The following is a 24367-nucleotide window of genomic DNA, read 5'->3' as shown; positions in this document are numbered from 1 at the left end:
ATTTAACTCCTTCAGCCTATTTTCAGCTGCAGAAACCATTCGACTATTACATTATTCAGCTATTTCAGGACATCAAGGCTATACATGTTGTTGTTTATACCTTTTTTTAAACCTTTTCTTTGAAATATTAAGCTTTTTCTGCATTTTTTTTTAGTTAAAAGCAGCTACCATTCAGCTAATAACATTCAGCTTTTTCTGCATTTTCAGCTAAATTCAGCCATAAATGTTCACAGTTTACAGCATTCACACGCATTTTCTGCAGGAAATGCATTTTCTAGTTCTTTCTACCTTTCCCTGAGATTGGGGGTGATAGACGGCTCCGAAACTGTGTCTTAGTCCTAAAGACTGTTCTACTGTGCGTAGGTCATGGTTCTTAAAATGAAATTACTAAATTGAACAATAAACCCATGATACCCTTCCTGGAAACATTGTCCTCTAAACTATAGAGACTATGTTTCCCCAAACAAGATACTTCAGAGTACTCATCTTCACATACAAAATTATTTCAAAGTCCTCAAGCCATGCAGGGATCATGCAGAGTCAGACAAAGTTCATGCGTCATGTCTCACAATGGTTCAACTAACATGGCATAGTCAGAAATCCATTGCAAAAATAAAATCACCTTTTGTCAGTGGGTCAGTGTTACTGTAACAGTCAGAAATTGACAAATCAATTCACATTCATTCAGTCTTTGCAAAGTCTAAGTCAGTGGGCTTCATGCAGTCAGATTTGCACAGGGGAGTTTGTTAAAATGGTCAAGGAAAGGCTGCCAGAGCTTGTAGTATTTGTTAACACATCCCTGGCTACGATACCTCAGCTCCTCCAGCTGCAAATGTGCCATCACATCCCTCACCCAGTGGGCGTGAGATGGTGGAGTCCGGTCTTTCCATTTGAGGAGGATTAGACGGCGGGCAAGAAGGGTTGCAAACGCAAGTGAGTATGACTGGCAATTAGAGAGGGAGACCCCCTCAGGGGCTACTCCAAACACAGCTATTATGGGATTTGGTTGTATGTTCTGGCCATACATCAATGAAAACGTTTCAAATATAGAAGACCAAAATGGGGCAATGGGCTGACAGGAGAAAAACATGTGCAATAGGGTAGCCGTGGCACAATGACACCTCTGGCTCGTGGGATTCACCTCAGGGTACAGCCTGGCAAGCCTGCTCCTGCACAGATGTAATCGATGGAACACTTTAAATTGAAGTACTCCATGCCTCACACAGATGGAGGATTTATGTATGTTCTAAGTTGCAGACCGCCAGGTCTCATCGGTTAGTTCTATGCCCATTTCTTCTTCCCAGGCACTCTTAAGGTGGTTAAGGGAAGGGCTAGAGATTTCTTGAATAATATTATATAGCTTTGAGATATAGCCTCCCTGACAAGGTTTGAGGCCAAGGCCATGGGAGCCTGCCTGCAGACCTCCACTCTCAGGACAGTTCCGGTGCAGACCTCCACTCTCAGGACACCTCCACTGTCAGTACAGGAAGTGACGATTCTGACGCGTTTTTTTCCCGCCCACTGAAGGACTCGTTTGATGGAAGTTTTCAAATCACAATGGAGACTCATCACGGAGGTGATGAGTCCGCCCACCGTGCACTTTGGGTCGGCCTTGGTCAAGCCCTTTTGACCCCCCCAGTCTGGTTCTCGTAAAAGTTTTTCGCTCAAATGACACCATGGAGGAATGTAACGGGAGTTGACAGGGGACTCTGCCCGCCTCACGAGTGCCTATTTTCGGACACTTTTTTTCACATTTCCCCGGTTTTATTATTTTTTTGGCTATTTCACCCGGTTCCTACCGGGGACATTGCCCGGTCTCGGGTGTCCCCCCACGGCCTGTGTCCAGCCCCCCCCCACACTCATCCCTATATTAACGGATTTTGACCATTTTTGTTGTATTTTTCTCCTCTCCTCTCACTGATCGAATGGCAAACGCGACCCACTGTCGGAGGGCCTCCGCACCGGCCGATATGAAGCGTGACCAAGACGCACCGTCCAGGGGTCCCACGGGTCCCGCAGCGGGGTGGAGGTTCCCAGCTGGAACCTCCCCACCTCCGCCGCGGTGCGCCCGGCAAACACGGTTGTTTCTCGAACCTTCCACTGGTGTCTAGCGGGTGTAACTAAAATACAAGATGTCGTATTTATATATATAAATAAATATATATCTATATAGATTGTATATATATATATAGATAATAAGTGTCAGTGCTATTTTATGTTGTATTAGCATGCATTTCCTGTTCGGAAAGTGGTGCTGTACTGAGAGTAAACAATACAAGGTGTCCCTATTTTTATATATATCTATATATACTTTATGTATATAATAAGTGTCAGTACGATTTTATTTTGTATTTGCGTGCATTTCCTGTTCAGAAAGTGGCGCTGCGGCTGTACTGATGGTAACTACAATACAAGGTGTCCGTATATATCTATATATATATATATATTAGGGCTGTCAAGTTAACTATGGTGTAGTCCAAACGATAGCTGGGGATTCTGGGTAGTGTCGTGTCTTCTGCCATCCTTTACTCAGAAAAAATATTTGTTTCTCTGAATCGAAGGGGAAAAATACAAAAGCATTGCACACAATTTAAACCAATCAATGTTGTGTAATTAACAAGTATAATCTGGTGTTTTTTAGTCGATGAGTAGTGCAGATATCACTGTAAAATCAATCGACAGTAAGAGGAATACTTACTTCCGGGTGTACAATTCTCCGTTATCCAATGGGAATGGACGCTCACATTGCCTTTAAGGGCAGCCGACACAAACGAATGCCATGCTTCCATGAGCGTTAAATCCCGCCGCAGATGGGAATACATTGCAATCAGTTGAAAGCTATTTGTGTTCCTTTATGACTAGGGTTGGGTATCGTTTGAATTTCCACGATTCCGATTCCGATTCTACTTTTCGATTCCGGTTCTTAACGGTTCTCGATTCCGGTTCTTTGAGGGGCAGGGTAAAAAAAATGTTACATGCTTCTTCCACCAAAAAAATTACATTTATTCGAGAAACTTTTACACAGGTTAGTTTACAGTAATATTCACATTAATCAGTCTGTTTATATTCACTGCTATGTAACTGTAACCTGAGAACCACTGAAGCTACAACAGTGCAACAGTCCAACTTTTAAAGAACAGTTCTTGTTGAGAAAAACCAGCATATCTGCCTTCTCAGGCATACCGGGAAGAAATGTTTGAACATTTTGAAGTAAAATGCTTCAATCTGGTCCACTTTAAGCAGAATTACTAGAGACTAGATCTAGGGGGTACAACTCTAAACACCCATATGAAAAAGATCGGTTCACATTTGAATAATTAAATAAGTATGTGAGCATAACCAGTAACCTACCATAGCCAATAACAAATACATGTAACGTATTTTATTTTTGTTGTTCATTCATATCTTATTTTACTATTTTATTTATGCATATTTTTTGTATCTCTCCAGTTTAAAACGATATGTCTGGTTTACTGTCCTATAGTATACATTGGAATGATTTCAAACCTGTTTTATCCCAATAATTATAAAGGAGAGCCTTGGAAATATGTGTTTACGTAAATTGTGATCAAAACGTTTGAGACCCACTGAGATAACTTAGACTAAAGTGAACTATCTCAACCCTCAGAGTCCTTTACCTCCTTTAGTCTGACTGGAGAGGACTCTCTTCCACATCATTGTAGAAACATCTTCTTCTTCCGTTAGAGCAGCTAGCACAAGATGCTAATAACAACAGCGCCCTCCCTTTCTCCCTCGCTCACTCGCACTTTGGCTGTGAGCTGCGGTTGCCAGATAAGCCAACATCCCCCATTTTCATCACTTACAGCGCCCATCGTACAGGGGAAATGAAAATTGTAACCGGGATGAAAAGGGTATTACATTTACTTAATTATGAATGTTGTTACATCAAGGCCAACAATTAGGATGAGCACCAACGGTCAAAACAAATTGTTTTCCTCCCAGAGCTGCCAGCGCAGCGCCTCCACAGATCTGGCGCCCTAGGCGAACATCTATAACGCCAGTGCGACGGGCCGGCCCTGGTCTCAGGTTACACTGTAGAAAGTGTAGGTACAACGCTACATCTCCCGCCCCGCTGCAGGCATATAGTAGGCTACGGAGAGCGGCGAGAAACATTTCCTCAGGCATCGAAAAGCGGAACCGAAATTCACATTTCTAAATGATGCCGTTGGAATCGAAATGTTGGAACCGGTTCCGGTTCGGAACCGGTTCTCGGTACCCAACCCTATTTATGACGCTGAAGGAGCCTAGGAGCGTCACAACTGGACGCCACGGACACTGACCAAACGTCGCTCCTGGACGCTTAGGGAGTGAGAGTGTGTTACTCGGTTTGACGGCCCATCAGAATTTCCACTTTCCTCTGAAGCCTTCCATAAATCCAGGAAGCCATTTTATTTATATAAGTGAAGACTACCGTAGCGCCCAGACTCACTTCAGAAAACCCAAAAAGCACCCCAAAGGGGCCCTGCACTTCTAGGCCCATTGATAATGTTTTAATATCATTATCAAAATCATTAAAGCACAATGTAAAGTGAGATTACAGGAGCCTCATGATTTGCATTTTCTATATCTCGAAGGGAACCTAAATCTCTAAGACTATCGAGGTTTGTCATCTCTGTAAAAATTACCAAAGTTACTTTACTTGCTTTGGCATGTAGATTATAAATTACAATACTCTCTGATTTAAAAATAGAACTATATATCTATATATAATAGATATGTATGCTTTTACCAGGTTCTGAAGAAATATTCTACCCAGTTCCGTTGCATAGGAAGATTCAATGTTTTGGAGCTTGGTCGACACTATGCACTAAAAAGATATTGATTCAAACCATTCAAATACGTCTCTCACATGTTCCTGATATTAATAGAGGTGCATTGTTTAAAGTGGGGTGGTATGAGGTACTTTTAGTCAGAGTATCACCCACAGTATGCCTGTCAAGCCACCACTGCATGAAGCTAAGTGCTGGGAACAGGTGCAGCAGGGAAATGTAGTCGAGCCACCAAAGGGAGCTGGTAAGGGATTAAGGCAGTGCAGTGATTGCCAAGCAATATAGAAAAGTACCAGAAATGTAGTGTACACTGAAATTGCAGTATAGGCTACATTACATAGCCTCTTTGCTATTATGGATAAGTACCTCACCCAACTCTACATGAAGTTAAAATAATCTGCTTGTGTTGTATTCAAATGAATGGGGCATGCTCTTATTTATTTATTGATAACAATTCAAATTTGGACTCAAACTCCAACTAGTTTGCAATAACATTTCTGTCAATTAACTGATTGAAAACAAACTAACCCATTGTTGATTTTGTAATTTTCAGGGGATCCAATTAGGTCATTTTATATGAAAGAAATGATAGGCCCCTATATGAGAACATAGCATGTTTTCTTGTAGTTCATATCTTTTTGAATTGAATATTTGAATTGAATGTTTTACAAATGACAATTGCTAGGTTTCATGTACAAGTATAGAAACAACATGTATTGATTTTGTAGATTCAACTAACCAAAATGTTCAGGGTTAAAGGACAAAGAAATGGCAACAAATCACAATTTCTCCCAACTTTATTTCTCACATTTAACTTATTACACAGACAACCAAATGAGTGTGACATACATACATAGAAAAACATTAGTAAAATAAATTAACAGAAATAAAAAAATTGGAGAGCATGATTAAATACTCAACAAAATGTTTGACAAAAACCTAGTTACAAAAGTGACCAGGAAACTAAAGGTGTTATTCAGATCAAGGGTCATTGTTTTTTGCCAGAACTTAATGTCAACTGACTTGCACTTGCTAAGAAATGCAAACAAACACGAGGTTGCTCTCAGATTCTGTAAAGGAAAAAACATCTGAGAAAACTATTTTAAATCCTCAGAATCAAAATCAGAATACTTATTTATCCAAGGGGGATATTGGTTTCTTTGTGACAGTTGCTCCATTTTGAAAGATATGTCTTGAAAACAACAATTATTTAAAAATCAGATTCAGACAATCATTGATTGCATATAGCTCTAAGCAACACAATTCCTCTGGTTCAAACTGCTTTTCAGCAAATAAAATTACAGCTTGTTGCAGTTTTGTACGTTATATTAGTGCTCGCTGCAGTGCTGAAAGCTACATGCTCATTTATTCTGTTTCCCAGTGGAGGACAATATCCCTTCACTTTTCTCTCAGAAGCAGATCATCTGCAGCAGGGAGTCATTCAGAATGGACAATTGTGAGTTCCTGAACGCTCCCTATATCCCGCTTGGCTGACAAAGTGCGTATCACTCAGCGTAGTTTATAGTGAAGCCATATACAGTATTGTTACAATGAGAAAAGTCAGAGTAAAAGAGCTGAAACACAGGCAACATCTTCACCAAATGTAGATGGGCAACACCTGTAACAGGAATGGAGAGTGACAACTGCAGAAACAAATGTTACATTTATTTTAATTGATAGCATCTATATTAACTTAATATAGATGTTAATTCAACAGTATTCTGCCCATTTGATGAGTGTTGTAGGTTTGTGCTGTTTGGAAACTAGACTTTATTATGTGCTGAACTTTTCAAGTCCCATACAAGTCACACACTTGATGATTTATAGAGATAATTTTTGATTGAAATGTTGGTCAATCAAATTGTAGTGACAAGGGCATGATCACAACTTTAGACATGATTGTATTTATTTAGAAAAATATTAGTCCAAAGTACATTTTGTCAGTATGACAAAGTAATTGATATGTACATCATTATCACTTCAGATTTAGTTTGCCTTTCATGCCCTGCAAGATTGGACTAAGTTGCAAGGCATACTTAACCTGGTCTCTTGACATAAGATAAGATGTAACTTTATTTATCCACGTGGGGAAATGCAGGCGTTTATATAATGTTTGAAAGACCAATAAGGTTGCTTATAACATATAAGCATGTTTGGTGTCTGTTTGCCGTCTTGCCCAGAAGAGATTTTTATTTGTGTATGGCCTTGAGACCTTTCTGGTTAAATAAAATAAAGGCATGTCTGCAGTGACCGTTATAGGGATGGGACGATATAGAATTTTTATGGGGATCGCGATAAAAACACAATTGGGGCAATTTTGATTATGGGGATGATTGTAAATATCCTCACGAGTGACCATGACCATGTTTTAAAAAATGCAGGAATTATCATGTTAAGAAACTGAATCACTCAATGTTGCTTATATAGAACAATTTATCCTTTATTAATGTAAATTAGTTCAGATCCATTTATTGTGTTTCACTAAAAAGGATGTGATGCAAAATGCAAAATGTAAGGTGTGTGATTTCCGTGTGTTTTATTGTACATTTTAAGAGATTAAGCATGTTTTGATGCAATACATGTGGGATAATATTGTGAATCGCAATTATTTTAGACAGGATGATCCTGAAATGAAATCTATATATATGGTCCCATGCCTAGATAGTGACTCAAACATGACTGTATTGATTCAGATATGATTGTGCTGACTCAAATGTGAGTTAAACATGGTTTTAGAGACTCAAACTTCAACATTTAACATTAAAACATCAACAACTCGTGGCTCGACTCTGGATTATTGTTTGATTAATCGACTTCAACACTGTTACTAGTTGTTTCATGCTGTCTGCCTCTTAATGTTGCCCATGTGTCATCGCCTCGAGAAAAAGCCCATCACGTACAGCAGCCATTGCACCACTATTGAAAAAAGCATATCAGGCTAACAGGTAGTAAGTATAGCAATCACATGACTGATTGTAGAGAAAACATCCTCAGTGGCTACAACCATTCCTATTAGCAAAATAGAGATATCTCAGTCACTGTATGTAAGACATTTAACATGATGCAGCATTTCAATGATGATAGTCGCCATTTCCAAGAGGAATCGATAAAGTGCCAAAACCTTACTTGACGCTACAGGTTGTACTTCCTGTTTGGAAAAGTTAACAGGAGTCGCTGTTTTCTCCGGATTCAGACACCAGGGGTAAACTACTGAACATCTCTGAAGTTTTAATAACTACTAGCAGGGCCGGTTCTAGACAATTTCATGTCCATGGCGAGATTTTAGCTGGTTTATTGTCCTATAGTATACTTTGAAAATGATGAGAGAACACAGAGATGTTAGACTTTACAGACCATTTACATGCACGCTAGCCAATAGGAGAGAATATTACTTAGTGATGTCACTATTTTGCTGAAGTTAACAAGGAGTCCAGACAGGAAGGGGAAAACCTAAAAAGCATAACAGGGCCCATTTGAGCTCATTGTATGTTTTGAATGTCAAATGTTAGTAATAATTACGAGTGATACGTTAATAACAGTAATGTTAAAATATCATACATATGTGATTTGATTTATATAGGCCTCAAGAGCCTTTCTTGTGCTGGCAGACACATATAAACATATTGGCGGGGCGCACTTTGCAAGTGCACACACAAAAAAATTCCACGCGCTCACATTTAGCTGGGCTCGCATGCCTTAGACTCCATCCTAGGGGAAACACTGTTGGTACAATTTTTGAGTAAAAATGACTTGAGTAAAAGAAAAATGTAGTTGAAGTATCAAAAGTAAAAGTACCTGCAAAAAAGTATTCTGTGAAAGTGTTACTTGATTATTATTATTATTATTATTATGAAAGAGGCTTTAATGTGTTAATAGCTAGCCTTTTATCATTGGACTGTAGATTGTGTCAATAATTAATCATTTGAAATACTTGAAATACTTTTGAGTAATTTCATCAGTAATATTGCACTGTTGTTTGTAAGCTCATCAAACATTGTGTATGTAAAATAATAACAGTACATGTACAGTATTAAGTAGTATAACCTTAAGATAAATATATTGGAGTGAAATAAAATCTGAAAGTTTGTACGTAGGTCAAATATTTGAAACGCGCTTAGGTACATTCCATCACTGGTTATCAAAGTCAACAACGTGTTCTACAGAATTAAACCTACATCAGATGGGAAATGTTAGTAATTATTTTAGTTTCCCTAAATATGTTTTAGCCAATGATGACGCTGCAGCTGTGGACACTTCAGACTTTGAAGCCTCATTTACATTCAAATGTTACGGTGGATAAGGTGCTCTCTGCTATGATTGTGTCGCTGGTATCAGGATTATTTTTCGTGCAGTGCAAAAAGCTGAAAGCATAAGGCACAATCAACAGATGGTGACATTATCTAACATCAGGTAAGGGTATGCAGCTTTTGGAAATGCTTACCTTTCCCAGAACTTTTAAAGAGATCAGCAAGTTAAATGTCTTTTATGCATTTCAATTTGAAGCATGAAATAAACCCTGGTGCCTAACACCCATGAATATGTCAGTGACTCCTCCTGCTCACCCACTCGTTATATCGTTTATCTCATATCCTCACTACTTGTTCTTTTCTGTCTCTTCCTCCTCTCCTCTCCACCTTTCTTCCTCCTCATTACTCCTCTGCTTTCTTTGCCAACTTCTTCTTCTTCTTCTTCTTTCCTGTAGGCTCCATTTATCACCTGTCTCTCAAAGACCTTCATAACCTGTCCCCTCCTCCTCTTCGTCCATCAGAGATGTGTGTCCTGCTCCTCCTCTCCTTCCTCCTCAGTCACTGCCTGATTGACAAAGACCTACAAAATGCAGATTACAATTAGTTTCCATAAAATTGTGATTGTTTTTGTCACAGCAGCATGTAAACAGGCATGACAAGGTACATAAACATTATATATACAGTAGGTACGGTAGAACAGATATAAATCAAACAGATATAGATACTCTATAATAGACTAATCTATGACTAAGCGTCATGTGTAAATAGTGTAAATCCTGGTTATGGCTAGCTAAGGAGTTGAGTAAAATTCAAAAATGTAACATCTGGAAACATCCAAATCAGGAGTCTTGAAATATATATATTTTTTCATAACAGGAAACTGGATACTATTTAATTGAATCCAAGAAAAAAAACATGAAATATTCAGAGTTGTTCCCATGGAAAGAGTCAGTTTCAAAATAAAAGGAAATAGGTAAGAGCCGCTTTAGAAATGTATGGCAGCCACTGATAAATGCCAGCAAGTACATTTCCCCTCTGTGGGCCGAATAAAGGTATTCTGATTCTGAAATCTCCAGAGGCTTTTCTACAAATCACTCAGTTAACGATTTGCATGTAAACAACAGTGTTGTTACTAACAGTAGTAGTAACCTGTTTTACTATGTTATTAAGCTCAGGCAGTAACAAAGTCATGATGTTAAAGTTAATTTAAAAAATAAAAACATGTTAACTATCAACAACATGCTTTTTCCAACCCCCCAAACAAAAGACAGCACTAAACATTTCAACCTTGACTTATTCATTTATTTCCTCGTCCACATGTTCATTTAAAAAGTCGTCCAATCACCTGCCAGCGACTGCTCTCCTCCCCGCCTTCTCCAGTTCCTCCTCCCCCAGTTCCTCCAGTTCCCCCTCCTCCTCCTGCGAGCCCATTGGTGCTCGGCTTCTTCTCTTGCATCTCAGACTGGTTGTCATTGGTTACGTCCAGCATTGGGTTGTCGTGGCAACCGTTCTCCACAAAGTGAAGTTCCTCATTGCGAAACTGTGAGGTCAAAGAAATATCTTTATATTGCATTTTGTCATCATTATATATTTACAGAGCTAATATATATATTTAGCCTTAGGCAAGGCAAGGCAAGTTTATTTATATAGCACTTTTCAACACAAGGCAATTCAAAGTGCTTTACAAAAAAACCGAAAGACATTAAGAAAATGGCATTTAAAATCAGTCATTAAAAATAAAAGCTAATAAAATAAACATAAAAAGAAAAAATACATGGATAAAAGTTACAGTGCTAAGATATGAATAGTTCAATTAAAAGCAGCGACAAAAAGAAAAGTCTTCAGCCTGGATTTAAAAGTAGTAAGAGTTGCAGCGGACCTGCAGGTTTCTGGGAGTTTGTTCCAGATATTTGGAGCATAATAACTGAACGCTGCTTGTCCATGTTTAGTTTTGACTCTGGGGACAGAAAGCTGACCAGTCCCTGAAGACCTGAGAGATCTGGATGGTTCATAATTTAGCAGGAGGTCAGAAATGTATTTTGGGCCTAAACCATTCAGTGCTTTATAAACCAGCAGCAGTATTTTGAAATCTATTCTATGACACACAGGAAGCCAGTGTAAAGACTTCAGAACAGGAGTGATGTGATCCACTTTCTTAGTGTTAGTGAGGACTCGAGCAGCGGCGTTCTGAATCAGCTGCAGCTTTCTAATAGATTTTTTAGTGAGACCTGTGAAGACACCATTGCAGTAGTCCAGTCTACTGAAGATAAAAGCATGGACAAGTTTTTCCAAATCCTGCTGTGACATTAGTCTTTTAATCCTAGATATGTTCTTTAGGTGATAGTAGGCTGATTTAGTAACTGTTTTAATGTGACTGTTGAAACTCAGGTCAGAGTCCATGACTACACCTAGATTTCTGGCTTTATCTGTTGTTGGTGAAATTGTTACGTAAATGTGTGTGTCATCCGCACAGCTATGGTAACTTATTTTGTTGTTTTTCATTATCTGAGCCAGTGGTAGCATGTATACGTTAAAGAGAAGAGGCCCCAAGATGGAGCCTTGAGGTACCCCACATGTCATATTTGTCAACTCAGATGTGTATTTACCTATAGAAACAGAGTTGTTTCTGTCCTTTAAGTAGGATTCAAACCAATTTAGAGCTGTTTCCGAAAGTCCCACCCAGTTTTCCAGTCGGTCTAGTAATATTCTGTGGTCAACAGTCAACCTTACCAGAATTAGTTAGCTTGTAGCTTGCTTGTGAATGTTAGTTCAACATTTTTACAAAGTTTGACTAGCGTTAATGCTTTTTGTTGCCAGATCTCATGAGAATATGTTGCTGTGCAAGGCAAATCAGACAAAATGCAATATTGTGTCAACATGTTAGGATGATATGTTCCTTGTAGAAAATGTGTTAAATACTTATTTTGGTGACAGTGGGGGAAATAGTCAATTATAATCTTGACCCAGCTTTGTTTCATTTCTTGTATTTGGGAGCCATGAGCAAATTAATGAGGGGGGACATTCTGTTTCAGAATAATAATTACAATACTGGATTATAATTATTAATTCATTTATGTGTTTATCACTTTAATGTTGCAGCTGGTAAAGGCAGAAGCAGTTTTTAGGTACAATATATACTGCTGCCTAGGTTAACTTGTTGTAACATTTTGTAATGTATTAGTTAAATTATATGTTGCATTGATAATCTAAATCTGCAAAGTACTTGAGTTATGAAACAAATAAATAAATTGAGATCTAGTGTGGATGTAGTTCAATGAAGATACTCAATACCAAAAAACAATTGCCTCAAAGTACTTGTAAATGTACTATTCACATTTCCCGCCTGCATGTTAACTCACCGTGGTCTTGGTTGCAGGCAGTCTTCTCTGCCAGCAGATGTAAATGAATCCAGATGTGATGATGACCATGCAGATGGAGCCGATGATCACCAGAACCACGAACAGCTTCCCGTAGTCGCTGCGTGTCTGACTGGGGCGAGACGGGCAGCTGCTGGCCGAGCTGTAGTTCTGGATGCCCAGCTGATCACACACACACACACACACACACACACACACACACACACACACACACACACACACACACACACACACACACACACACACACACAGTAGTTTACACTGGATGTTTACATAAATAACACACTTTTTTCATAAATTGTTATCTGTGCAAAATGCTGAAGACTTCTGCACATTTCTCAATATGTTTTCGATTTGAATGACCTTTTTAAACAGTATTCAGCTCTTATCAATGTTAACACTTACATTGGATACATTTTATTTTTGGAAGGGTGTACAATCAAGCTACAATCCATACATTTTTGAAGTTGGAAAATATTTGTTTTACTAATGCAAACAGCGTTGGCAGAGGTTCACATTCTTTGAGTTCCATCCTTGAGGAAAATATTTCTATTTTCTATTTATGATTCATGTCTCATGTTTTTTTCTTTCTCTTACAATGTTTTTTTATGCACAAACACAATAAGTCCATACCTACTTATTGTGATTAAGCTTGAAATTCAACATGCTTAAACAGGTTGAAATCACAATGTGTTCTATATGAGCAGAAATGTTGTAATTGCTTGCTTTCATTTATTGTGACAATTGTTTGGGCTTTGCAATACACAGATAGTAGTACATATCAAAAGACTTTACTGGCCTGTGTACCTTATTTAAATGTTTCCTGATTTCTCCCAGCATGCCCAACACGTCCTTGGTGGCTATCACTCCTGGAGGATGCAATACGTGAAACAATGTTAACATATTTAAAAAATATATGCTGTATATTGTAGGCATGTGAATGTGTTAAGAAGCACCCACAGCACCGTTAAAATCAGAGCACCTTTTACTTAATTATGTACTTTAAAATAAAAAACTGAAAATGTGAATAGCAGTCGAAGTACCTCTTGCTTTCTGCACAAAAATGTGCATGAATTGTGTGTGTGTGTGTGTGTGTGTGTGTGTGTGTGTGTGTGTGTGTGTGTGTGTGTGTGTGTGCTTACCGCGGTCAGACGCCACGTTCATCAGCAGCTGGTGTTGCTGGTGTGTAGGTTTGCTGAGAGAGATTAACCATGATCCCTCTGGGCTGTTCATTCTCCGAGCGAACACGCGCTCCATGACCTTCAACAACCGTACACCCTGGTCCACGCGAAACTCCTCCTGTAACACACACACACACACACACACACACACACACACACACACACACACACACACACACACACACATTTATCTTTATACCACAAGCTACAGCTTGATTTGCAGTAGACATAAAAACGTCAAATTCTAATTATACCATTTTCAGTTTTCTGCCTTTAATTCAATCAAATAATCATTCATATATTATGTTGTAAATAAATATCTAAACATAACAAAGTTATAACATCTATTTCTCTAGCTTTCTATTTCTACGCTATTTCTACGCACAAACATCACTATAGTATGAACACAAAAGACAAAGTACCAATATAAAGTCAACTTCTTTAAAAAAAAAATAGGTGCAGGAAAACAGGAGCACATCAGTGCTGCTATAGCAACTATAAGGTCAGTATGGTGGTGGTGGTGGTGAGGGTTTGTGTTATTGCCATGACGACAGACATTATGGTGAAGGTACCTTCCTCCCTCTCACTTGAAAACTCCAGTTCACTGTCTGTCTGACAGCGTGGGAGAAAAATGGAGTTCAACTTTTCACGACATTTCAGCTCTATTTTTGAAATGCTAAATGTTATAAATTATTTCTCATCTCATTACCCATCATTGTAACATTTCTCTCTTCGATGAGTAGAAGTACAAGGATGCATCAAATAGAAATATGTAAGTGAAGTAAGAGTACCTCAAATTTGTACTTGAGTATAAATGCTTTTTACTGTACATTCCACCACGTTGAATATTAAATAAAATCCCATCAATATCACAAATGAATCTTGTATTGTTGAAAGCTTTTATCTAAATATTTCCCCTGTGTACTTACACAGTTTAGGTTGTGCGTCATGTTGAGGACGACGTACCCACGTCCGACCAGCTCGCTCCACTCCAAACACACCACCTTTAAACAACAGTATTATCAATATTAATTAATACATTAATAAAGGTTAGAACAGAGACAGATTTAGATTTGAACAAACCTGCCGTACTTCCTCCATCTCATCCACATCGTGGACCACTGTGACCCCGCCCCCCCCTGACCTCTGGGTCTGCAGGACAGTGGTCTTCTCCAGTAAATCCCAGTCTGTGGTGAGTGGGACCATGTGTCTGTTTCTTGTTCCCTCCTCTTCCTCCTTCATTTTTATCCATTCCTCCTCCTTCATCTCGTCGCTTCTGTCTGGCAGTATGCCCCCTTAATCGGGATAACCAGAATAATCCATTTATAATGCATTTATTCAACCCACCCTTTAATTAAAACATGTCCAATTTATTCCAGCACTTTAAAGTGATAACAGGTAAACAGGCCCTATTCTGCTTTTTGGGGTTTCCCTATCCTGAAGTGTGTTCAGTGATGCAAACACAGGTATGGTGAAAAAAGAGAGAACTATTCGAAGCAGAAAAAAAACAGCGTAATATACCATCTGACAAAGGCCTGTGCTATAATGCTTCAATTAACTGGCTGTTCTTTATAATATACTCAGATCAATAGGAGACAGAGATGTTAAGTTATAGATCAAGGGCTTTTATTATTATTTACAGCAGGGGTGGGGAACCTTTTTTCCTTTCAATTTTTACAACATCCTCCGAGGGCCGTACAAATGATTGAACTCAACCTCTGCTTAAAAAAACTAAAATCACAGCCCATGCATTTCGCCTTTCATTCATGCTGTGCAAAGAAAAAGCAACCTCTGAAACCAGATATCTTACCATGCATGCACGTGCACGGTTGTGGCAGAAAGATATGGACACAAAATGTGTGCAAATGTATTTAGTATCCTATCAATGTGAACATGATTTAAGTGGGGGGGGACCTAACCTCCTCTAGGGGGGTCTGGGGGCATGCTCCCCCGGGAAGATTTTTTTTTTTTTTTAAATATTGAAGTTAAAAGCATCAATCTGATGCACTTTGGGAGCAACATGAGGAGATCTATGGATACATCTCAACACCCATATGAAACAGAACTGTAAGCAGATTTTTCTTTTTGGATATTGTACCAATCACTCCCCTTTTAAACTCTATTCTTGTTATTTTTATTTTTTTGTTACTGTCATATAGTATTTTATACCTGTTTTTCATTTAGTCTCTAATGTCTCATTAATAACTATATTGATCATATCAAGGTGTGCCTTAACCTCACTGAGCTGAGGTTATTTGAGCCTCTCAGGAGAGCTCTCTTCCACCTGGTTGTAGAAAAGCTCTTTAAATTCGTTAGCATAGCTAGCTAACCAGATGCTAATAACAACAGATCGCCACTGTGCTTACAACTAAAGACACAGCCACGCAAACACTGCGGCATGTGTACGGCTCCTTATGGGTACTGCAATATTTGAAGAGCTGGAGCGACGTTCCGGACTTCTGTTAGACAGCCATATGCCATACATTTTTGCATACATTCACAGTAAATATGTATTCAGTATGATAGCTGTCTAACAGAAGTTAAATCCATTTCTCACTTATTCTGACAATGTACTTAACCCCAAATAAAAGAACCCAATAAAAAGAGTTGTTAAATAATAGTGAAGTCACGTTGTAATAACAATAACTCATCTCTCTTGAGTTTTCTTTTTGAGCTTTGCTAAAAGCCACTGTGTCAAGTGTCCATCTTGGGTTGCTGTCCGGAGTTGTCCAATATGGCGGATCATCTCATCAGTACCAGATGTGTTCGGGCTACCAGATATGTTCGGGTGTATTTCCGTCGCAACCGTCATCCGTCATATCCGTCTACTCACCTCCCTCTGCTCCCAGCGCTCTGCTGCCACACACCGGCCGTCTGCGGAACTGCAGCCGGAGGAACTCGGGAGAGCTTGTTATGTGTGGGGTGCTATGGTGGGGTCCTAATTATCTATTTATTTGTGCTTGGCTTTGGGCATGAAAATTCAGGAAACTCCCCTGAGTATTTTATTAAATATCTGAACTTTGGAGAGGAGTTGGGGGACACACGACACATCAAATCACATCTACAGATCAAGACGAAGCGAATGGAAGTACTCCTAGCGTGTGAAAATGTTTATGAAAAACGTGTGCAAAGTCTCTGAAAACGGAGCAGTGGCTGTGATGCTAGCTTTGCGGCTAGCGGTTAGTTGTTGTTGTTTGAAGTTGTTGATATGGAAACAACATGACGGAGAAAAAATTAATATCTTCTACATATAATAACGAACAAAGTAAAGAATGAAGTGTAGGCTATGCCTGTTTGAAGTTGTTGCTATGGAAACAACATGACAGAGAAAAAGTATAATCTTCTAATCTACATATAATAACGGACAAAGTAAAGAATGAAGTGTCGGCTATGTTTAAATGTTCGGAATTTGACCATCATGGACCATATTGCGACGGAAATACACCCGAACACATCTGGTACCCCGAACACATCTGGTACCTACACCGGTGCTCTCCGACAGCACTCTACACTCCTTTCAGACGAGACATAAACCACATGGAGACACGTTACGTTCGTGTTGTGTTCAAGGAACCTGTCCTTGGCCAGGAAAAACAGGTACGCGCTTGTTTAATTATTTTGCGGTCTCGATTTCTTCTTCTTTTTTGAAGTGAGAAGTTGTCCGTACGGACTACCCCCCCCCCCCCAACCCAAAACGAAAACTCTTCGATTCTCCACGAATTACACAAGTCACCAAAATCAGCGTTAAAAAAGCGGGAGGCGCCGAAAAGCGACTAATTTGCATCACTGTGTGTTATAGAGGTTTGTGTGCATGTCAATGGTCTGCACAGGCTCAAAGCCCTGTGTTCCCTCGAGAGGGAGTTTCTCTCCCACACACCCCGCCCCCTGCCTGAAACGTCTCCAATGGACTCCTTTGTTTACTTCTGTAACATAGTGACATCACTATGTAACACTCTTCTATTGGCTAGCGCTCCAACACATTGTACGTGATTGGCTAAGGGGCGGGATATCTCTTAGAGGTTGACCAATCACAACAGATCCGGCCAGCTAACCAATCAGAGCAGACTGGGCTCTGGTTTCAGACAGAGGGTGAAAAGAGGTGCTGCAGCACAGGCAGTATGAGAAAAATAAAGAGCTTTTTGAAGAGACATGTTACAGGCAAAAATACAGAAATATTATTTGCAAATGACCATAATAAGTCTTCTTTAAGATTAACCATTGAAATTCTCAGTACTTTCTTTGAAAGTGGGCGCTTGATTTCAAAAGAAAGAGACACAAACACGCTGTTGCTCACCTTGTGACTGGTGTTCCTTCTCTTCCTCCACGCTGGGCTGCAGAGGCTCTCTGCTGGGAGCCATGCCAACCTCTGCTGCTGTTAGATTCTGGGTAAAAAGGCCTTTGTGTGCAAGCTCCGTTTCTTCCTCTTCCTCCCTCTCTGTCTCTTCATTCTCTGTCTCCTCTGCAGAGACTAACCAGGGGAAAGACAACAAGCATTAGAGACTTCATCTTCATCTTCTGCAATCTCATGTAGGTGGAGTTAAAATGCAGAACAATGATAGGCATGCGACAAAGTATTATTTTCATTAGAAATGAGTTGGCAGATAAAAGAAAATGTAAGACCCTTTTTCACATTATACAGACCAATACAAAACACGGGAAAGCTGTAAAGCCTTATTAGTAAACATTTTTTGTTTTTATCATAGACAAGAATCCAGTCTACAACAAGAGAAAATACTGTATGTGAAGACACAAAACAATGGTCTTTGTTTTCTGTTGGGAAGCAGTTGGTCAGTGTTTCTTATTTGAAAATAACAGGACTTAATATCGTCTTACGTTTGATTTCAGCTCACGTTAGAGTAGGGGAAAGCAACAGCTGAATTAATTATTATTTTCATTATCATCTAATCTGCAAATTATGCTCTCGATTACCATTGGGGCTATAATTCCAAAGATATCTAGTTTAATATGATACAAATTTGAGAAAATCTAAAATGGTCAATGTTTCAGAGGCTTACAAACAGCATTCTGACATTTCTTTTTTAATTAATTATCCAAACATTTGTTGTTTATTTCTCTGTCGATCTACTGAATAATTAGACGACTAATCCTCACAGCTTAACAGCAGACCAACGATCTAACGTCAGTAGTGTGAAACCGCATACACTGCAAAGACCCAACATTTTTCAAACAGAAATAGTGATTTCCTTTTTTTTATTCAACTTCTTATTTATTTAAGAACATGTTGATGCTTTTACTTTTGTTCAGAGTATGCATGCACTAGTATTACTACTGGTACTCACTGTAGGAAAGTTATTACAATTCATTGTGGTGCCAACATGAATCAAAATTCATGACATCCACCAATTAGTAGATGAGATATTAGATTTAAATCCAAATATCTTCACCTCATCGTGACACCAGGGTAACATTTAAAGGACCCCCACTGTCATTAGAATTAACCCTAAGGGTTATATGAATGTATGTACAAGATTTCATGGCAATCCATACCATATATTTAGATATTTCAAACAATATCAAACTAAGTCGATCAATATTGGCTTTGTTTTGTATACCTCTTGTGTAGCTTCCCACCAGCCCAAAGTCTGTGCCTGTGTCCGTCTCAGGGGTGGATGTTCCTGCAGCATCTCCACCAGCAGCAGCAGTAGTAGTAGTAGAAGAAGTAGCAGTGGTCGTAATGATGGAGGAGTGAAGGACTCCGTAGCCACTTGAATGACCGCCTTCCTCCCCCTCTGCCTCCCACAGCTCTCTCTCTAACGGATCCACCTGTAGGGGAGACGTCAGGTAAAGGGAGACACAAGAGGAGGTGACAGTCAAATATGTCATTTCCACTGGAAGGCTGTTTCTGGGGTTTAAACTTCCTGAAGCCACGTGAGGTGAGGTGACGGAGTCTGATACACATTTTCAAAAAGCATGCACAGAGATGTTATTTGGTTCCACTTGAAAAAATATGACTTATTAAACGATGAATTCCAGATGTCTTTCCAGAAAAAACAAATATATCCAAAATCCCAAATATATCATTATCCTGATCAGGCAATCCTCAGAAATATGTTGACAATAATGCACTAAAAGGTGCGCCAAAAGTACTTAGAACAAGGTGCCAAATAATGTGATCTACTGTATTATAGAATAATGTGTCTAATAATGTGGTTGGAAAACTGTGGACCTTCCACCATGTAACCAGAAAACAAAAAGTGTCTCGTCCATTTAAAGGTTACCTATTATGCAAAATCCACTTTTTGATGTATTTTATACATAAATAAGTGTCCCCAGTATGTTAAGATTCGGAAGTTTCAGGAAAAAAGTTTCTCTCTCTCTGTTTGCTCTGATCTGGTCTGAAAATGAGCTGATCAAATTTTGGCTATGTGATGTCACATTGTTTCTTTAGGTTGTGAAACCATTAGCCAATAACCAACCAATGTAACACGCGCCCACCTTATCACCTGAATATCCTCCTAGAGCAGGGGTGGGGAACCTTTTTCCTCTCAAGGGCCATTTACATTTTTTCAACATCCTCCGAGGGCCGTACAAATTATTGACCTCTGCTTAAAAAACTAAAATCACAGCATATTAATTTCTTCTTTCTTTCATGCTGTGCAAAGAAAAAGCAACCTCTTAATCGTAGTATGCATGCACGTGCACATTGTGGCATGACCACCAAAACAGAAAGATATGGACACAAGATGTGTGCAAATGTATTTAGTTTCCTGTCCATGTGAACATGAATTAAGTGGGGGGTGGACCTAACATCCTCTGGGGGGCTCCGGGGGCATGCTCCCCCGGAAGGTTTTATTTTAAATGTTGAAGTTAAAAGCATCAATCTGGTGCACTTTGAGAGCAACATGGAGAGATCTATGGATACATCTCTCAACATCCATAACAGAACTGGAAGCAGATTTCTTTTTCTTTATGGATATTTTACAAATCACTCCCCTTTCAAACTGTATTCTTTTTTTATTAATAACAACTTTTATTTACTGTCATATAGTATTTTATACCTGTTTACTTTATTCTCTTATTTTTGATAACTATAATGATCATATAAAGATGTGCCTTTACCTCACTGGTTGGAGAAAAAGCTTCTTATATTCGTTAGCATAGCTAGCTAACCAGATGCTAATAACAACAAAGTTATTGACTGTATGATCAGTATGACAGATGAACAGATCGCCACTGGGCTTTCAACTAAAGACACGCACAAATTGCGGCATGTGTACGGCTCCTTGTGGGTACTGCAGTTTCTGAAAGTGCCGGAGCGGCATTCTGGTGCTCTCCGTCAGAACTGCACCCCTGCCAGACGAGACATATACCACGTGATGACACGTTAGGCTCGTGTTGTGTTCAAGGACCCTGACCTTGGCCAGGAAAAACAGGCACTCGCTTGTTTAATTCTTTTGCGGTCTAGATTTCTTAAATTTTTTTCTTTTTTGCGTGTGTTTATAAATTACCTCGAGGGCCATACCAAATGGTCTCGCGGGCCGTATACGGCCCGGAGGCCGGAGGTTCCCCACCCCTGTCCTAGAGCAACATTTTGTTTTTTAAAAACCAATCACGTTGCAGAGGGGCGTGGCCAGCAGCAGCTCATTAGCATTTAAAGCCACAGACACAGAATCAGCCCTTTGGAAACAGGGCTGAAACAGAGGGCATGACAATGGCATGCTACAATGATCTGTTTGGTATTTCAACCACATTTTTTGAAATGTTCTATCTAATCTTAATTTTTTGTAATATATTTTGTATGGAACAGACTTTCATATCATTTCATTTCAAACCTGTATTTATCCAGGTGTATCCCATTGAGATCATTGATCTCTTTTTCAAGGGCGACCTGCTCAAGTAGGTTCCACATGAGGAGCGGTGTGGTGTGGGAAAATTTAGGAAGGTTGAAGACCAGATGAGCCGCTGCATTCTGAATGAGCTGCAGAGGGCGGATGGCACATGCAGGTAGACCAGCCAGGAGGGAGTTGCAGTAGTCTAGGCGTGAGGTGACGAGAGCCTGGACCAGAACCTGCGTCGCTTTCTGGGTCAGCTGGGGACGTATCTTCCTGATGTTGGAAAGCGTGTATCTGCAGCAGCGGGTTGTAGCAGCGATGTTTGCAGTGAAGGACAGGTTGTTATCTAGGATCACACCCAGATTCCTTGCAGTCTGGGTCGGGGAAACAACAGAGGTGCCGATGTTGATAGTCAGGTCAAGAGTGGGACAATCTTTTCCCGGAAGGAAAAGCAGTTCAGTTTTCTCAAGGTTGAGCTTGAGATGATGAGCGGACATCCACTGAGAGATGTCAGCTAAACAAGCAGAGATGCGTGCGACGACCTGGGTCTCTGAGCGGGGAAAGGACACCATAGTCCAGCACAGGTAAAAAGGTCACAGTGACTAGCCTTTTCCTGGCTTCAAGCGAGAAACAGGACTTGTTTCTGAAAAAGAACCCTAGCCTAACCTTCAGTTTTTTAAGCAGGTTATTGACATGATGTTTAAAAGTGAGACAATCATCAAGCCAGATACCAAGGTATTTGTAACAGGTAACCACTTCAATTTTTATTCCTTGCGTAGTTACAATATCTACAACAGGCTCTGGTGTCTTTCTATCTTTTGAAAAGAGCATTACCTTGGTTTTATCAACATTTAAAAGAAGCTTTAGTTCAGAAAGCTGAGTCTGAATAATGTTAAAAACTGCTTGCAATTCAACAACAGCCTCCTTAATGGAGGGACCTGCACAATACATCACGGTATCGTCCGCATAAAAATGTAAGGTTGCTCCATCGACATTTTCACCTAAACTATTGATGTAGATGGAGAATAAAAGTGGACCTAAAACAGAACCTTGAGGAACACCATTAGTAATGTTTAACCACTCAGAAGACAGCCCATCAAAATGAACACATTGGGACCTTTCAGAGAGGTAGTTCACAAACCACCCCACCGCATGGCTGGATATGCCAATACTGAGTAGCCTCTGCTTTAAGATGCAATGATCGACAGTATCAAATGCTTTGGAAAGGTCAATAAACAGAGCTGCACAACTCTGCTTATTATCTAAAATACTAGTAATGTCATTCACCACTTTCATTGTGGTAGTGATGGTGCTATGTTGCTTTCTGAAGCCTGACTGATGTTTAGACAAAAAAAAACACCTTTACCTGTTCACTCACTAGGCGTTCAAGAACCTTAGCCAGAACTGATAATTTAGAGATGTGCCTATAATTATTTAATAAAGTGGCCTCCCCACCTTTTAGTAGAGGCAGGACATAGGCTGACTTCCACAATTTTGGAATTGTGTTTGAGCTGAGGGAGAGGTTAAAAAGAGTAGTGAGAGGTGGAGCAATAAAATCTGCAGCTATCTTTAAAAAGAAAGGCTCTACGTTGTCCGGGCCAGCCGGTTTCTTAGGATCAAACTTGGTTAAAGCTTCACGAACAACATCAACAGTAAAAGGAGAAAAACCAAAAGGGTTTTCCAAAACACGTTTTTCAGAGTCACATACTGTAGTGTTCACAGAAGCAGAGTTAGTCACAGAATCAAACAGGGAGCCACAGGACACAAAATGCTCATTAAAACAATTTAACATAGTGGCCCTGTCCGATATAGTGCCAGATGCTGTGGTAATGCACGAGGTAGCTCATTACGGATATCACCGGTGGATATCGATTTGATGGCTTTCCAAAATGTTCCAGGATTATTCAGGTTCTTTGTGGTAACTGACAGATAATACTTACACTTAGCACTTTTGATTCGCGATGTGAAGCTATTTCTTAGCTGCCTAAAGCGTAGCCATTCTACCTCTGAGCCTGATTTCCTAGCCTTTGCCCAGGCCTTGTTTCTCTCATGTAGGAGACAAGATAATTCAGCAGAAAACCAAGGATTGTCTCGTCTCTTTACTCTAAATGTACGCAGGGGTGCATGTCTATCAATGATCTCCATAAAACCAAGATAAAAATAAGACCATGCAGTTTCTACATCAGCACACAGATCGATTTTACCCCAATCAAAATCAAACAGATCATGCACAAAACCCTGCTCCACAAAATGTTTTTTGTCTCTCTTGATGATAATACGAGGTTTAACCTTCTGGACCTTAGTGTCCCTAATTGTGGCTACAACACAGTGGTCACTCACATCATTCGCAAATACTCCCACAGATAAGTATTTATAGGGAACATTAGTTAAGATGAGATCAATTAGGGAGGATTTATTAGGGGACTTAATGTTAGGGCGAGTAGGACTGTCAACAATCTGAGTAACATTTAAAGTGATACAAAGGTTTTTAAAATCCTCTGATACTGCAGTTAACCAGTCCCAGTTAAAATCTCCAAGTAGCACTATTTCCTTGTAGTCTAGCTGCGATATAAGATTTGCTAGCGAAGACAAGGAGTCCTTGACAGCTGAGGGGAGTCTGTAACAGCCCACCACCATGACCTGTTGCCCCTTTGCCACTTCTATATTTAAGGCTAAAAATTCGAATTGCTTACTGATAGATTTGGAAACTAATGTGGTTACACTGAACTTATTCTCAACATAAATGGCAACGCCACCACCTTTATTAGGCCAGTCGGAACGATACACATTATAACCATTTAAGGCAATGTCAGAGGCCAAAATAGACTTATTTAGCCATTTTTCTGATAAAACAATGATGTCAGCGTCAGTCGAGGTTGCCCAAATGCGGACAACATCTAGTTTACCTAACAGACTGCGCACTGTAACTGGGTTACGGCTGCTGCTCATGAACCTGTCTGGGATTGGTTGCAGCTGTGT

General features: G+C 39.7%; 1 protein-coding gene across 2 annotated transcripts in view; it reads right to left on the bottom strand.

Moving 5' to 3' along the window:
• Window positions 1-5569: 5569 nt before the first annotated feature.
• podxl2 (podocalyxin-like 2) overlaps window positions 5570-24367 on the bottom strand; it is a 37765-nt gene continuing 18967 nt past the window's right edge. The window contains exons 5-13 of one of the 2 annotated variants that reach the window (XM_034082543.2): window positions 19169-19379; window positions 17890-18063; window positions 14679-14890; window positions 14525-14599; window positions 13557-13713; window positions 13222-13283; window positions 12397-12576; window positions 10383-10577; window positions 5570-9617 (exon numbers count right to left, since the gene is read on the bottom strand). In XM_034082543.2, coding sequence (XP_033938434.2) covers window positions 9555-9617; window positions 10383-10577; window positions 12397-12576; window positions 13222-13283; window positions 13557-13713; window positions 14525-14599; window positions 14679-14890; window positions 17890-18063; window positions 19169-19379 — 1329 coding nt within the window. In that variant the 3' untranslated portion in view covers window positions 5570-9554. The remainder of the gene's footprint in view (window positions 9618-10382; window positions 10578-12396; window positions 12577-13221; window positions 13284-13556; window positions 13714-14524; window positions 14600-14678; window positions 14891-17889; window positions 18064-19168; window positions 19380-24367) is intronic. The other variant, XM_071203213.1, reaches the window with a different exon arrangement.

The sequence above is a fragment of the Pseudochaenichthys georgianus genome, chromosome 5 (genome assembly GCF_902827115.2).
Source record: "Pseudochaenichthys georgianus chromosome 5, fPseGeo1.2, whole genome shotgun sequence".
Lineage (NCBI taxonomy): Eukaryota > Metazoa > Chordata > Actinopteri > Perciformes > Channichthyidae > Pseudochaenichthys > Pseudochaenichthys georgianus.
Note: the sequence above shows the minus strand (reverse complement) of the source record. Positions and strands in the feature narration are given on the sequence as shown.